General features: G+C 34.6%; 1 protein-coding gene across 1 annotated transcript in view; it reads left to right on the top strand.

Moving 5' to 3' along the window:
• Positions 1–16,523, top strand: part of LOC106478202 (Down syndrome cell adhesion molecule-like protein Dscam2) — a 135,025-nt gene that overhangs the window by 91,438 nt on the left and 27,064 nt on the right. The window contains exons 16-18 of the mRNA XM_022381761.1: positions 2,222–2,389; positions 2,657–2,727; positions 2,828–3,080. Of these exons, the coding sequence (XP_022237469.1) occupies positions 2,222–2,389; positions 2,657–2,727; positions 2,828–3,080 (492 nt within the window). The remainder of the gene's footprint in view (positions 1–2,221; positions 2,390–2,656; positions 2,728–2,827; positions 3,081–16,523) is intronic.

Here is a 16,523-nt window from a genome sequence, read left to right as displayed (position 1 = left end):
GTTAAGCGCAAAGCTACACAATGGGCTGTCTCTGCTCTGCCTAAAACGGGTATCGAAACCCGATTTTTAGCGTTACAAGCTCTCAGAATTAGTATTGAACTACGACCGAAGATTGTTTTTTAAAGATATTGTGATATAACTTTTGCTTGAAGGTTTCATGCACTTTTTGGACTTATATTTTGCCCTATCTAGTTGTAAGACACTGGTTTTAACAGGTTTGTTTATTTTCTTATAGCAAAGCCACATCGGGCTATCTGCTGTGTCCACCGAGGGGAACCGAACCGCTGATCTTATCGTTATAAATTCGAAGACTTATCTCTGTCCCACCGAGGGATAAGCTTTAACAGATTTCCGATAATCGGTTATTTTTATGGATATACATATATATATATATATAGAGAGAGAGAGAGTTTTTGTTTTTGTTTTTTCATGCCCAAACTACCACTACAGAGTAACTGTTAGAGTAAACAGTTTCTACAAATAATAATTTGAGATGCTTAAGTGAACAAAAAAAAAAAGTTATACATTTTGTTTTCTTTATATTTTAATAATTTATCGCAATGTTTTTCAACGTTGTTGTTAATTTTTATCCACTATAAAATGCATGTTTTAGGTTTCGGCATTGCAAGTGGTAACACTTTTTAGTCCTAACTGAAATGCTTATCATAAAGCAGACACAAATCACTTTTCTATAGATGAAATGCGAGTCGCTTCCAAGTATGAGATCAAAGGCAGTGTTGAGAACGTCTCTTCATAACTGTTTTAAAGTTAGATACACTACAACTACCTGAGAAGAGGTGTATTTCTTGTCCACTGGAGCATGTTCATCTATACCAAATGGTTAAAATTTATTGTCTTCTGACAGCGTCAGTTGTTTTACTTTTGGATATCTATAAAAAAAACTCCGTAGAAAGTTAACATTTCTAACTTATCTTGTGATTCCTACTTTTCTTTTGGATATCCAATTAAGATGAATTGGTTTCATTAAAAAGAAAAGCATAATGTAATAATATATGTTAAAAAAATTGTGAAATACCATACTTAATTTATTAAACAACCTTTAAAAGAGATAAAGTATCTTGTGTTGCGTATGTACTTCAAGCGACGATGTTAAGGTGAACCTGTAAAAAAAGCAACGAGAATTTTCTGATTAATTTTCTGAGAGATACTGAGCATACTAATTTACAATCAAGTCCTTAGATTATAACAGTCCCAGCTCCCGCTTTTCTTATGTGTTAACTGGTGTTGTGGGAATGGGAGCAATTAAACATGTGATGAGGTCAGCGACATTTCAGGGGGCCTATCCCTAAAGCTGGCTGTGGATTATAAATATATTTTCTTTCCAGAAACCTTATACGTGCTACATACGATTTCCTGTGCGTATGTGGTATTTCTTTGAACGGTAAGAATATTCAATATGCATTCCTTAAGAAGCAAGCGCATTGCGTATACATAACGCTTCAACGTTGAAAAATACCAGTACTTATCACAATATGTCTTTTGTGCTATATTTGTCCACCAGTGAGACAGCGGTAAGGTTACAACAAAATATAGGGCTCGATTTCTGGTGGTGGACAGAACTCAGATAGCCTATTGTGTAACATTTCGCTAAAAACAAACAAACGTTATACATAAAGTTTTCTTATTCTGATTTATTGTTTACTGGCTGACGTCCCATTCAACACACGGGGAAGGTATCGGGCTTTTGGTGGTGACATAGGGAGATTAGGTCCGAGCGCCGACCCCTTATGTCACTCCTCGGAAGGACAAGGTTGGTTGAAATCAATATAATAGTATATGGAGATAATAGGGACCCATTGAGTGACATGAGGATACATTCCAAGCTGTTGACAACTGATACAGATGTTCACACACAAACGTTTATCGAATAATGGTTTGTATATTTACTCTGGTAATTGTAGTTATCTGAATACACCAAGCCTTGTTTCCTGTAGGGTAGCAAAGTGGCAGAATTTTTATTAAATAAAAATTCTATATTATTTATTTTAAATTATTCTTTTCATATTCATGTTATGTATTATACATTCAGGATATTTCTTTTTATGACAACAAATACAAGAGATCTGAAAATAGATTCACCACAAAACTTCAATCAATATATTAGTTTGTGATTTTAACTTTTATACGCTGCGATGGGCCTTCTACATTCGTCAGTAACTCTTTTGCTGCATAACGTTTGAAAAGTTGTTTTGTATTTCAGATTTTTGGTTAGATTCGGTAATGCAACTGATAATTCCTGGCTTGGGAAGTACTGCAACTCTTCAAAATCTCCAGCCAGTGACAACTTACAATATCCGTGTAATTGCTGAAAATAGTTTAGGACCCAGTGAACCCAGCAACGTCATTAATATAACTACACAGGAAGAAGGTAAGCAAAGATAATGTAATGAAAGTATGTGTCAAATAAAATTAATTATGGATATTTCAAATAATTTTACAAACTTAAAAAAATTACAATATTTTAATCGCTTTTTAAAGATATATAATATTTACAAAAAATATATATTTATTCTACTTCTGTTGTTCTTAAAATCGCACACCAAATAAAAATTTCATAAATATATATATATTTCTTTCTGAAATTAAATAAAAGTTTTTGTGATATTCGTTGGATATATTTATTTATTATATGTAGCGCCATCTGGTGCTCCTATTGAGGTGAACGTCTACTCAGCTGGTTCTCAGTCTTTGAAAGTTATGTGGAAGGTAAGATCACTTGTATTTTTAACTGCGATATAAATATTTGTTTCTCAAAGATATTTTTTCGAAATCTTCACATATTTTATAAATGGTCTTTTTTCGATAGCCACCTGCTAAGGACTTGCAGCATGGAGTTATCACCGGGTACAACATAGGTTTCCGAAAAACTAACAAAGATGAGCCTTATCAAATAAGAGACGTGACCACAGTTACGTCAGCTTCTGAAGGAGTTGGATGGCAGACGACATATTTGACCAATCTAGATAGATTGACTACTTATAGTGTAGTAATCCAGGCCTACAATAAAGCAGGTCTCGGACCGAGGTCTAAGGAAGTCACAGCATCGACCCTGGAAACCGGTAGGCTCTTTTCAATAAACCAGAAGGAAAAGTTACATCCCACTGTAATATGTATATTCATTTATAGTATGCATACATCTATCGAAGGTTTTCTTGATAAAATATTGTAAAAAATGCTTTTTAATCAAAGTTATTTGATTACATTATTTTAATATAATGAATTTAATGGTAATAATGATTTTATTAACAATTTAGTAAATACTTTTAGGTGTAAACAATGTGTTTTAATTTCAGAGTTTTGGAAACTGTCTTTAGCATTACTGTGAAAATAAAAATAAAAACACCTCAAACTGTTTAGAGAAACATGAGGAGTGTTAGGTGTTTCAAACCTTTAGTCTGGTGCAGCTCTTTAGTCGTAGTTAATAATAGGTTTCTAACTGAAAAAACAAAACTAAAAGAAATCTGAAAACATCTAAGGAAAGCTAAGGGCCTTTCTAAAGTACGTAAGGCTGGTCAAGGCCTAGTGGTGTTAGTGCACTGGGCTAAGTAGCTTAAGGTCCAAGGCTCATGCCGCGAAATGCTCACAACTGTCACAGTCAATCTTGTTATTCGATTAACATGTAGAGGGAGAATACTGGTGATTGTAGTTCTAAATTACGGATCGCAAAAGCTCTGATGCTTTTGACCTGTATGTTTGGACCATGGTGATGCATAAAGAGCTATTCAATTTGAAGAGTAAGTTATCTAACATATAAAACCATTAATAACCTGTATTATTGTTTTGTAAACACGTGTACGTTTATAGGAGCCAAAATTGAAATAATAATTTGAAAACGATTAGTCATTTGTAAAATGTATATAATACTTTTACAGAATGGTATAAGTTTTAGTAATTTCTATTCAATCTGTAATAAAGCCGTGATATTATTTTGGAAGCAAATATTTGATAGTCTCATCAAATGTTCTGCGTTATAAGTGTTCGCGCATAGCATTGCAATAGCTATCTGTGCTAGATGTGCCTGATTTTAAACTGCCAGACCACAGAAAAGGCAGCCAGTCAACAGCATCTACAGCGAACTCCTGATTAGACCGTCACTCTTATAATTCACCCAAAATGCAAAGCGCATTTTTTTTTTCTGTACAATACAACTGGACACAAACCATGGATTTTGAATCCATAATCAGGCAGACTAACCATATGGCATCCCCAGCCCTTCGCAATATAAAACCAGCACATATTTTGGTGTGCATTGATTAGTTTAACTAAACTACTTCGCGAAATTATCTAAAGCACATTTTAATAAGAAATGAAATTCTAGCTTATGACTAGGAACACGCATATCCTATACATATATACAATAATGGAAGTAATTATGGAAACACACGGGTGATGCACAGCAGTTACAAATAATGAGTAATAGCAACTGAATGATGAATTTATTAGTGGTACAAAACATTATCACATAAAATACTACAGAAAAGCGAATAAGTTATACAACGCACTAGTATTTTATATGCGTGTGACCCTTGTTTTACACAAAGCATTGCTGCTATGCAGTTTATAACTATACGGCTATGGTATATGGTTCCAGATTACTTATATTGCTCTATACAGTTCAGTCATAATGTTTGGTTGCCTTTTGCCCTTCTCGGGTCATACATAAACCCATACAGCCTCCAATGTGGGCCTTTGCATTGGCCAAGCCAAGGTTGTGAGTGTTCCATTTCCTACTTTTACTATCCAGATATCGTTATTCCACACTTGTTGTATGCTTAGCATCTTTGTCTTACTGGAAGATGAATCCCCACCTGATGAGTTGCATTCCTCAGGGAATGGCGTGATGGATCAGAAGCTGTCTGTACTTTTCAACAGTTAAGCTGCCTTCAGTTTTGTGTGGATTAACGACATCATTGGCTAAGATGGACCTTGAAATTTGTACTGATCCCCCACCATACTTCACTGTAGATGTTGTATATTGACTGTGATTCCGTTCTTTTCTTTGCTGTCGATCAAACTGTCCTTAGTTGTTGCCAAACAACTAAAACTTCAGTATTTGTCCATTACAACCTTTTGATTTGATTACTTTTTCTTGGCATCAGCTTTCTAGCAACTATACATCCATTGAGACGGCTTCACACTTTACATTTCCAAAAGTAACATTCACACCTGTATTTGCAGCAAAGTTATTGGCATGATCTTTACTCAACCATCACCTAACGTAAAGCATTGTGGAAAGTTTTGGTTTTCTACCATGACTACATGTGCTATTAACAGTGAAAGTTTCACTAACCTGTTCATGTTCCTACATATAGATTCTACTGAAACCTGAAGGTTTCAAAACTACGTAGTTCATCGTATCCTTAAAACACCTACCTCAACAGACACAAATTGTATTGTAGGTAGCTATCCTTGTAATAGAAAGCGCTGTAACAAGTGTGCTTATATTGACTCAAGAACATCCGTGCAGGGTCCTAAATCGAGTTTTTACTTTAAAGAACAGTATAACTGCACATCAAAATACATTATATATTCCACTATGTTGTGAAAAATTATACATAGGAAACCAGAAGATTATTAGCAGAACATCTCAGAGACATAATAAATTGTAACGCAGATAAACAAATGGCCCGACACTTCAATTTGTACAACCACACACTTGACCATTTCGAAATATTTGTTTTGAAGAAAGCCCCTACAACCAAACATAATCGCGAATTACAAGAAAACAAAAGAATTTATGATCTGGGAACTATCCACTTCTATGGGATAAATGAACGTTTTAGCTTTTTGTAATATATCTCGCTTTAATTTTATCCTCTCTTAAAACGTTTTATAAAGTAAATTATGTATCTATTTTTTATTTTGATTTTTTAAACTTTTGTTGACCAATCCTATATTTACTTGTACCAAATTCTCAGTTCTAGATTTTTACTTTTTTAAACTATAATGCATATATAATCATATATGTATGCGTTTGCGTGCGTGCTCGCGCACGCATGTGTAGATATGCATTTGTTTGTATATATGAGAGTGTATCTATGTATATGTATATATATATATATATATATATAACTTCCTATTGTTTCAAGCGTTTGTATCTGAAGAAGGGCATTGCCCGAAACGTTGTATCCACAACAGTATATATATATATATGACTCTCATATATCTGTAGTTAACTCCTTGTTGTCTTCGGTGGTTTCACTTACAACATACTTCTTTTTATCTCTACTAAAACATGAAATCTTGCTGCAATTTGTGCCAGAATAACCAGCCACAATTTTGATTTCTATATGCTTATCTTATGGTATTTCAGTCCTAAGAGCCATATCTGGATTCATACTGCTACTACTATTGGGCATGGTATGACTACCTGTACTTTTGTGGACCTTATATTAGTGGGGCACTTTCTGATTGGTTAGATAATAATCAATCACAGCATAAACTATCAAAACATGGATGTACTCTAGTACTCTTAATTTTAAAACGATATAGGGGTGACATTATTGTAGTACTTCTTTTTTATACTTTTTTCTCATTGTATCCAGAATCATTTCCAATACAATTTCATGTAACCTCTGCAGAATCGTGGACCCATGTCGTAGTGAAACATAAAGACTTGCTGCAATTTTATGCAAAGATTATACTCAACCAACCAAACATTTGATCTCAACATGTTAGTCATTCAATATTTTAGTCTTGTAAGTCATAAACAGGTTAACATTACTACTGTGTGCATAGTGTGTCTGCCTCTACTTTTGTACTAGTGTAGTACTTTCTAATTAGTTGTATGATATGTGGACATATTATGTGTTTTCAACTCTTTAGCTGCTGGATAATGGTTCGAATTTTCAGTGTATTTTAAGGTTTACTCTTAGTATAGAACGTCAATAAAAGAAACTACTATGTTTCTTTTGTCTTGATTTTTCATGGGACTGCATAAGTCACAAAAGTCATCACGCGTTTTCCTTTAGAAGAGATCATTGTAGCATAAATGATGCTATAAATAGAAGCAGTGGTCTGTTATGATGGTGAACCGTATGATTGCCAAGGGGTATATCATACTCTTTGATAATAAGAAAGTGGCTCTCAGTCAAATGGATGGTGCATGTACATGGGGAGAAAGAACTTTGTTTTCGTTGTATTGTTTTTCTTTGTTTAACAGATTTTAGTACTTTTTGCCAAATTCAGCTTCACTGAGATTTACTAAACCTATTTGAGATTCTTTGTTTATCAGACTTGAGATGTGTTTAGCACAACTTCAACTTTAGTTTAATAGGGCTAGAAGCACACTAGTGAGAGAGCAGTAGTAAAGTTCACTCTCTTGCCAGCTGACTGCAAGCATTTGTTCAAGTGTTTAATTTAACTTGGACTTTGATTGTTTTGAATATTTCATAATAAAGGTATAATTGTTTACAGCCTTGTATCCGGCCTCTTACTTTTGTATAAAGACTCAGTCAAAAGCAAGGAAAATATGGCATTGCCCTATAATATAGTATCCAGCAAATCCTCCTTTTTGAGGTTCTGCAGGCTACTTTAGGGAAAATCAGACAATCTGAGAACACCACAGAGTATTTAGGAAGGACAATTTTGGTGCTATGATCAGGATACTGTTATTTTTTCGATCTGTTTTCTCTAGATGACTGTCTTGTTATCTATGCTTTTCAAGCTCTTGCACCATTGAGTCGAAGCTTTGCTTTCAAATGGAATTTTTGCAAAATGAAAAATTTTTAACTAGAAGGACAAGATAGCTGCTGAAGGTGAGTTGTTGTTATGGGGTACAATCAGGTCTATGAGAAGTCCTCTCACGGATATTGAGCTTTTGCAAATGCTGCACAGTCTCTGATAAACATCTTCCTGTGGCTGTAGCCCATGCAAAATAGACAGTTGCTATATGGAATACCCAGAGTAACCAAGAATATTTTCCCCTGAAGTCTGACCTCAATCAACTTAGGATGATCATGGTGGTATGCGTGGCGTGGTGGGTATGAGACTGATCTAATCTCTTTAGGACCCTCAGATAATTCTAGGACTGGATAGAGCTACCCCAGTTCTGTTCAGTGCCACCATTCAGTCAGAAGATACTAGGGATGCTGTTGGTGGCCAATGTTCACCAACAATAGCCTTTTGCCAGCAGGTGAAACTGCAAGTACGAATTAGTGAAGATTGTGAAATGTGAGGCAGTTTTGAACCTCTATGAGCAGTTATCCCTATTGCCAGGTCATCCACAGATCATGAAGAAACCTGAATTGAAAACTATTGAACATTTTTCTCTAATGAAGCAGTCATCTAACACTTTGTGACGAATACTCATTAAGTGCAGAATTCCTGCAGTCCTTGAAATCCTTGAAACATTTTTGAATGGCATTTCCAGGCCTGGAGATATGAAACATTCTGAAAGGTTTTGGAAAAGTATTGAAAGTATAGACAATGATCAATAATAAAAAAATTAATGAAGTGTAAAGACAAGTCAACAGTTTGAAAACATCAATTGTCAATCCAATAGACTGTTTTGGTGTGTGTGTACATGCACGTTATCGTCTGACATGCTGCACGGGTCCAAAAACATAATCACTATATTTTAACCAATCTGTTGATACTGTGATTTAACCAGGTAAATGGGTGTTTTCCAATACTTTGTTAAACATAGCAAGTTTGGCTGTAAAATAATAAAATACTAATATTTATATTAATAAGTTACAATTTTGCATCATGTGTTGTCCTCTATAGGAATTATTGGCAAGTATGTATAGGATAAAGCTTGAATTATTCCTATGAATCAGACATTAACATGACTGATGTTAAAATCTAATATGTGTAATGTTAGTACCTAGGCCTTGTGTGTTAACTAGATCTAGAATTGTTCTATAGATCATTTTCGCATAGCTACAGTAGCCCTATATTTAGCCAAGTAGTGACAGTTTCCCAGAATCATGCATTAAGTGCTCACTACACTTAAATGTATATATAACGCCTCCATATATAACCAGTGGGAGTTGTGCTATCAGTCAATACGGAATGTAAGTCAGACTGTAGTGAATCTGAATGGAATAGGTTTTATTTCATTGGATTTGTCTGTACTTATTTTTCTGTTGTACGAACTACAACAAGTGAATAAACTTGTGTATGGTTAGTTTGTCGGCTAATGTTGGCAGCCTTCTAGGACAGTAAATATGCTTTTTTGTGGGTTATTATTTTTAGTCTAGATTGATTTGAAAGTGTTTAACAGTGCAATTATTAATCTTGGTTAGGAGAATTTTAGCTGAAAAATTCTAGTTTAGCTGGATTCTACAGGATTATTTATTTTGAAATGGCTGAAAATAAGTTGAGATACACTGAATACAGATCAAATTACATCACGACATTGAAGCTATCAGTGTGTAGTTCAGAGGAGTAGCCCAAGTATCATGGTAAAGGTGCGTGATGTCATAGGCTAGTTGTCTGGGGCTATTAGTATGCGTGATGATGTGCAGCATGCAAATAAATGTATACTAGATGATGTACATGTTCAACACACGAGAGAGACATAAGGGGACCATAACCCGTTTGTTTGTTTTGAATTTCGCGTAAAGCTACACCAGGACTATCTGCGCTAGCCCTCCCTGATTTAGCAGTGAAAGACTAGAGGGAAGGCAGCTAGTCATCACCACCATCATCACCATTCAGAATTTTAGTTTAGAATTTATTTCATAGATGGTGTCAGAAGTATTCAATTGAAATGAAAAGCTAGGGTGGTTTAATGCTGCAAAATGCCACCCTTTAATTCGAAGGCTAACCAACATCTCAAATTACTGATTTAATCAATGATGGTATTGAAAGAACTTGCTATAAACATGATCATTTATTAAAGAAAAGAAGTTAACATAAAATCCCAAATTGGCTAGGATTTGAATGCAATATGTCTACGCACTGTAATCACTGAATCATTTTGACATCGAGTATTCATAATCCAATGTTAACAAATACTAACTTAAAATATCATGGTATTTGTGTTTTCTGTATATTGAAAGAACTTGTTTTAAACATAATTACTTATTTTTATAAATCCCAACTATACTGGTATTTGAATGCAAGGCTCAGGTGTTCTAACCACTGAACAAGTTGAGCATTATAAATAGCCAACAGCTTATATATATTATATGTGTTAATGAGTGAATGTGTGTGTTGCGCATATGTATGTAACATTACCTAGAAACATTCAAGAGTATTGTATAATACAAGTGAATTAATCACTATAAACCATCAGGCAAGAAACAGTTGAGTGAAGGAAAGGATTTGATCATGGTGTTAAAATCTCAAAGTATGAAGTTAACTATGGTTATTGACCTGTAAAGATACAAAAAGCATGTTATTTTCATGTATGTGAAAGAGAGAAAATGTTTGGCATGTAGTGAATATATGTTGAAAAGATAAACGTAACGGTTAGACTCAAGCTATAATAGGTAGAAAACACAGTTTGACCCGTTGGTTTGCTGCTAATAGTTAAAAACGTTTTTGTGAGTAAAGGAATTTATCTTTGCGAAGTTAAATTTATTAACAATATCAAAAATCACGCCAGAGTTAAATTTAGCGTGCACAATATTTTATACATTTGTGAGTAAATGTTTTTTCAATCACGTAGATTGAAATATTTCTTTAAGAACACGGTTTTTCTGTATATTTCAGTACAAGGCACAGTTATAGTGCATAAAAGTGATGACTGTAAAACCCATGTGGTATTGCTTGATACTTGTTTTTATCAAGGCTTACTTGTATCTGAAAGAAGTCAAAAAGAGAAATAAGATATTAGCGGTAATGAACTTCAATATTCAGGGAATCGAGACTGTGCTCATCTGATGGGCAACCTAATTTTGTTTACAAGAGTTGACAGTCTCTCACACACACACGATTTATTTCCTACTGGATCTGGGCTCTATTTTGCATAACAGTTAGACAGTATGTAGAAGAATGTGGCCGAGTTCTAAGATAGCCATAAGCCATTGACATAACAATAACAACAGCTTAGAGCACTGCTAAATTGTGGTTAAGTGTGAGACCCACTGAAGACTGGGTAGACTGGGATGTACACAGGTGTTACGGATAAATAGTCTACAGGCCATGTATATCTTAATGCTTGTAATTCTATACAAATGCCACTTGGCCATAGCAACTATTTCAGCTCTGTTCTTAAAAGAGCATGTTGTTGTAACTGGCTTTCATAGCTTTAACCTTCACTTTTTTTTTATCAAGTTTTGGGACCAACCAGAGTTAATTTGACTTTGTATTTTCAATCATGACTCTTTCTATTTAAGATAAAATTCTTAACTCTTCTGGCTATATTGTTTTCAGCTAGCCAGTTGTGGATCATTCTGTCTTTGTTACCAGTAAAGTGCTACTAAACCATGGAGAGCCCAGTAAACTGATGGTTACCTGTTTGGCGACTTCGAGGACCTACTTGAATGTTAATCAGTGCCTAAGATGCCTGGGACTGGTTTAACTTTTATCTCAGCAGAACTCAAGAGAGATCTAACCAAGGCTACAACCGAGCACAGTCTGAAGTCCCCACAGTCACTGACAAACCTCCAATAAACCCTACCCCCCCCCCCTCTAATCACAAAAAGGAATCTCAGGCCAATTGGAGATTTGGGCAAAATTGAACCAACTAATAATCAGCCTCTCTGAAGCTCAATTATTGAGGCAATCATCTAAAAAGAAGCCCAAAATTCAAGTAATAACCAAGGATTACGGACCACCATTCAAGTATCCACTGTGAGATTGCAATGTGGAGGAACTAAAGAGACATCTCCTGTTTCTCTGTCTTTGTGCTCATCATCTCATCTCCCACTCATTAAGGATTTTCGTGGAACGTAAATCATTCAAGGATACTGGAAAAGCCTATCAGCATCATCTACCCATGAGGGATCATCAATAATCTGGCCCTCTACCAACAAAATGGCAGTAATGGCCTCTGTCTTGATGGCAGGATAGCAACAACGGAGCAGCCAAAGAGGACCTTTTGACAAGAAAAGGTCGAACTGCCCTCCACCATCCCAACACAAATACTGAAGCAACTTATGTTGCAGTAGATTCAGGTATTAAAGCACCATCATCAAGAATAGGTAGCCAGGTGGACAGAGGAGGATAGCTTGCTGAAATGTAAAGAGACTCGTGGTTAGAACGAGAATTGTGTCAGCTCTAAAGTGAACTGGTAAAGACTTTAAAAACCTTTCAAGGGCATGAGATATCCTTCACCAGATCACTATGACACACTGAAAATCCACTATTGTGTTGGAGAATCTGTTGCCAATGTTTTCACGAGTAGACAAATCTCCTTTTTATTGTAAATTACCTTTATTTAGTTATTTAGTGTATATGTCTATGTATGTGTATATATTTATATTTTGACAGGGCATATTTTGTAATGTAGTAGGGTCTATGTTTTGTATATGCGTGTATCTATTTATTTATGAAGGGTTTTCTTGTTGTGTCATTTATGAGTTGAAGTGTATTTTTCTTTTAATTGGTTTTGACTTTTCCTTTCTTTTGTTCAATATTAATTATGTGCTTTGATTTATAAAGGATCTATTTCATTTCGTGTTTTGAAGTTTAAGTCTGAAAGGTTTCATGTTAGTGTGTTTTATGTTGTCCCTCCTTAAAAGGATGTTTATTACCGTGTCTCAGTGTTGAAGGTTTATTTTGCTTTGTCCCTTATGTTTTAATTTTTAAAAAGGTCAGTTTTTTATTTTGAGTCTGAATTTGTGCATTTTTTGTAACCAAAAAGTTTATTATGTTATGATTAATCAGTGATCAAATGCTTTCCATAATTTTTCTTTAATATGTTTATCTTTGTTGAAGAGTTTTTCATTATGTGATATCATTATTAAAGGGTTTTCTCACATTATGTTTAATTTGTTTGTAATTCACTGTATGTTTCATTTTGTAAAGATGCTTTTCGTGTGCTCTTTGTATTATTGCAGGACAGGTGCTTCCATGAGGTAAAGTAAGTTAATTCGATCTCTTCACCGATTCTCGATTTAAATTTTGATTGGTTTTAAAGTTAGGGGTAGCCAGGTTGCAATGGAAATGAAGGTGAGAAGTGTGATATCTAGGCATATCATGCATTTTATACCTCTTTAGCTGCTCGATAATTTTTCAGTATGTTTCAGGGTATATTCTTACTATAGAACACAGGTCAGGAGAACTACTAACTTCTCTCTCTCGTCTTGGTTAATCACGGGACTGCATGAGTCACCAAGGACTACATCTGTGTTTTCCTTTAGAGAAGATCACTGTAACATGAATAATGTTATGAATAAAAGTAGTTGTCTGTTTTGATGGCGAATCATGTGATTTCCTTGGGATATGACATGCTTTGTTAACAAGAAAGCGACCCTTGGTCACATGAATGGTATATGTACTTTGTTAACAAGAAAGCGGCTCTTGGTCACATGAATAGTACATGTACTTTGGGTAAGGGAACTTTTTATATATTATGTTTTTCTTTGATTAACTGATTTTGGTACACTTCTTGCCAGATTCAGATTTGCTAAAACTTATAGAGATTTACTAAGACTAATTTAGATTCTTTGTTTACCATACTGATATTCTTCAGACTTGAGATCGTATCTAGTATAAATTCAACTGTAACCTGAAGAGCTAGCAGTACACTCGTAAAAGAGCATAAGTAAAGATCTCTCTCTCTCCAGCCGACTACCAACACTTGCTCAAGTGTTTAACTTAGCTTGAACTTGATTAAGCTGGTTGTATTATAATAAAGATTGTGATTGTTTACATACTTGTTTCGAGTATCTTTCGTTTGTGTAAATGCTTGGTCAGAGGCGGAAAAATCACGGCACTGCTCTTCATTTTTCTTGCTGTTCCTCCAGGCTACTCTCAGAGAAATCAGAGCAATCTAAGAATACCATAGTTGGATGACAACCAATCGCAGTGTTAACTAATAATACGTGATTATACTATGATGTATTTCATTTTCACACACACACACAAAGTGTCATTCCATTTGTAATTGTATTTTATACCATTTTCCTTACCGTTTCCATAATTATTTCGAATAGCGTATATATGTATAGATTATTTTACAGAATCTTTTGAAATATATCATATAGTATAATAGATACTTATTTCCATACAGAGAAATATCATATATTAATAATATCAGTATCACATCTATATAGTTGTTTGTCATATTAAACTTTCACTCAATTATCGTTAACAAATTATCATAAATGATAGTATCGGCAAATATGCTTTCAAACTTTATTATTATAGTAATTGAATTTTTCTTCTAAGAATAGAGGCCACATCATTTTGCTAGCATATTTAAAGTAGACTCAGCTAATAATAAGCTTAAACCGTTAATATTAAATTCATACTGCAACTCATCATCCTGAAACCCAAGAGCCGGGATCGAATATTCATCTGATCACAGGGGCCCTGGGCATCAACCCATCCTAAGTTCTCCTGATGCCATTGGTGTCTGAGCGTGGTGCTGGTCTAGATGCTACCATAAGCAGATTTTTCCTCCAGTGTTCAATGGTTCAGCTAAGGAAAACCTGGGCCACTTCTTTAAATGTTTCAAACAGGCCACTACGTAGAATGAGTGAACTCAAGGAAATGTGTCGTACCAAAATATACGTACTGTACAAAATATTTTATTTTATTTTGATGTTATATCCTCAATCGTATGGATGGAAATATCTCAACAAGCATAAAAGTCTTCACTGAATATGCCTTAAAATTTTTACTTTGATACAAATTGTAGGAAGAACGTACGTTAATGTGGAATGTTACTGTGCGAACTGAGGAAAATGTAACACTTGCATCAAGACAAAGCTGTAGATAGATGATATTTTTGTGCTAATGGAATCTCAAAGTCAGGAACAAAAAGACAATGGTTGTACAGTACTTTACCCAGATACAGTAAATTGTATAGGAATATGTGCATGTAGCTTTACTCCTTTCCATATTGTACCTAGGTTCTGTTTCTATAACAACCGCCCCCCAGTGGCACAGCGGTATGTCTGCGGACTTACAACGCTAGAAACCGGGTTTCGATACTCGTGGTGGGCAGAGCACAGATAGCCCTTGTGTAGCTTTGTGCATAATTAAAAACAAACAAACAAACAAGCAAGAAACACATAGTTGCCAATTTGGTTTCTGATTGATCACCAGTTCAGTTAGATATGTAGGTTTAAAATTTTTAATGGCCTGGTTAAACCTAAAACGTCTTACTAATACATATTTATACTAAAAGTTTGGAACTACTGCCCTAGCCAAGAGACATTTCTATAGGCGTACGTGTATCCATGCATATATAGCCTGCACAAGATGTCTTCCTCCTCTGCACCTGTGAACACTAGTCTGTCCAACTTCATCTGCATCACATCTTGACCAGTGTATAGCTCTTATTCCCGCTGTATCATTCTTAAATGACTACAGCTAATACAGATTTTCCTTACACAGATATGAGTCTTCCGTCATTGTACGTGTTTCTTGCAACTGGCCAGAAGTTTAATGTTTCATTTACTTACCGAATGCACCCTATCTCTCTCGCTACAATACAACCTGTTTGCCGACTTCATATATATATATATCCTATTGAAAACTACTTTATGTTTTGGATTCTCTTATGTGCGTATGTTCATAACACATCGGTCAATGTGGTTTTGCTTTCTTTTTTTTGGGGGGGGGTGTATTTTTCGTAATTTCCCAGTTAAAAAAGATTTTCGTTTTTCTAGTTGCTGCATGTGTATACATAAAGGACATTTCTATTGTACTTTATTTTGTATAGTAACTTACGATTTTTTTCTTTTTTTCGGAAACTTTATTGAATGGTATCATTTTTGTGCTTTTTCATGTATGAAAGTATTTCACATTGCTGTATGAATGCATATAATCACTAAAGGGCTGTTGACAATGCTCTTCAACTATAAGTGTATTCAATATTTACCATATTTAGATATATTTCGTTTTTCTTGTACCATGTTGTGGCTTTAATATGTTCTAAAGTTAGGTAAGACCACTCTGGTCACATATTTTGGTTGTGGAATTATGTGTGAGCTTTTCATTCCTTATACACAATACTTGTAGCCAATTCGGACTTATAACGCTAAAGATAGGGTTTCGTTACCCGTGATGGACACAGCACAGATAACTCATTGTGGAGCTTTCTGCATAACAACAAATAAACAACAAATTACCTGTAAGTTTTAATTGCATCGCACGTATATACATATACAATTCAACAGCGGTAGTACTAAGAACGGTAGTACTTTTGATTGTTTCAAATTTCATTCTATTCTTTATTATTAATTTGATATTTTGGAATGTAATAGAGTCATTCTGTTATTAATACAATTTTATCAACATTAGAGGATCTTTCGTTTTTGTATTATATATTTACGTATAGGTTTTGTGTGCTAAAATGTGCCTTTCATTATAATGGTTTTCATTATGTTATTGTAAAAGGTTTACTGTTGTATTTTATCTTGATTTTTAACTCGATC

This window comes from Limulus polyphemus, unplaced genomic scaffold (genome assembly GCF_000517525.1).
Source record: "Limulus polyphemus unplaced genomic scaffold, Limulus_polyphemus-2.1.2 Scaffold189, whole genome shotgun sequence".
NCBI lineage: Eukaryota > Metazoa > Arthropoda > Merostomata > Xiphosura > Limulidae > Limulus > Limulus polyphemus.
Note: the sequence above shows the minus strand (reverse complement) of the source record. Positions and strands in the feature narration are given on the sequence as shown.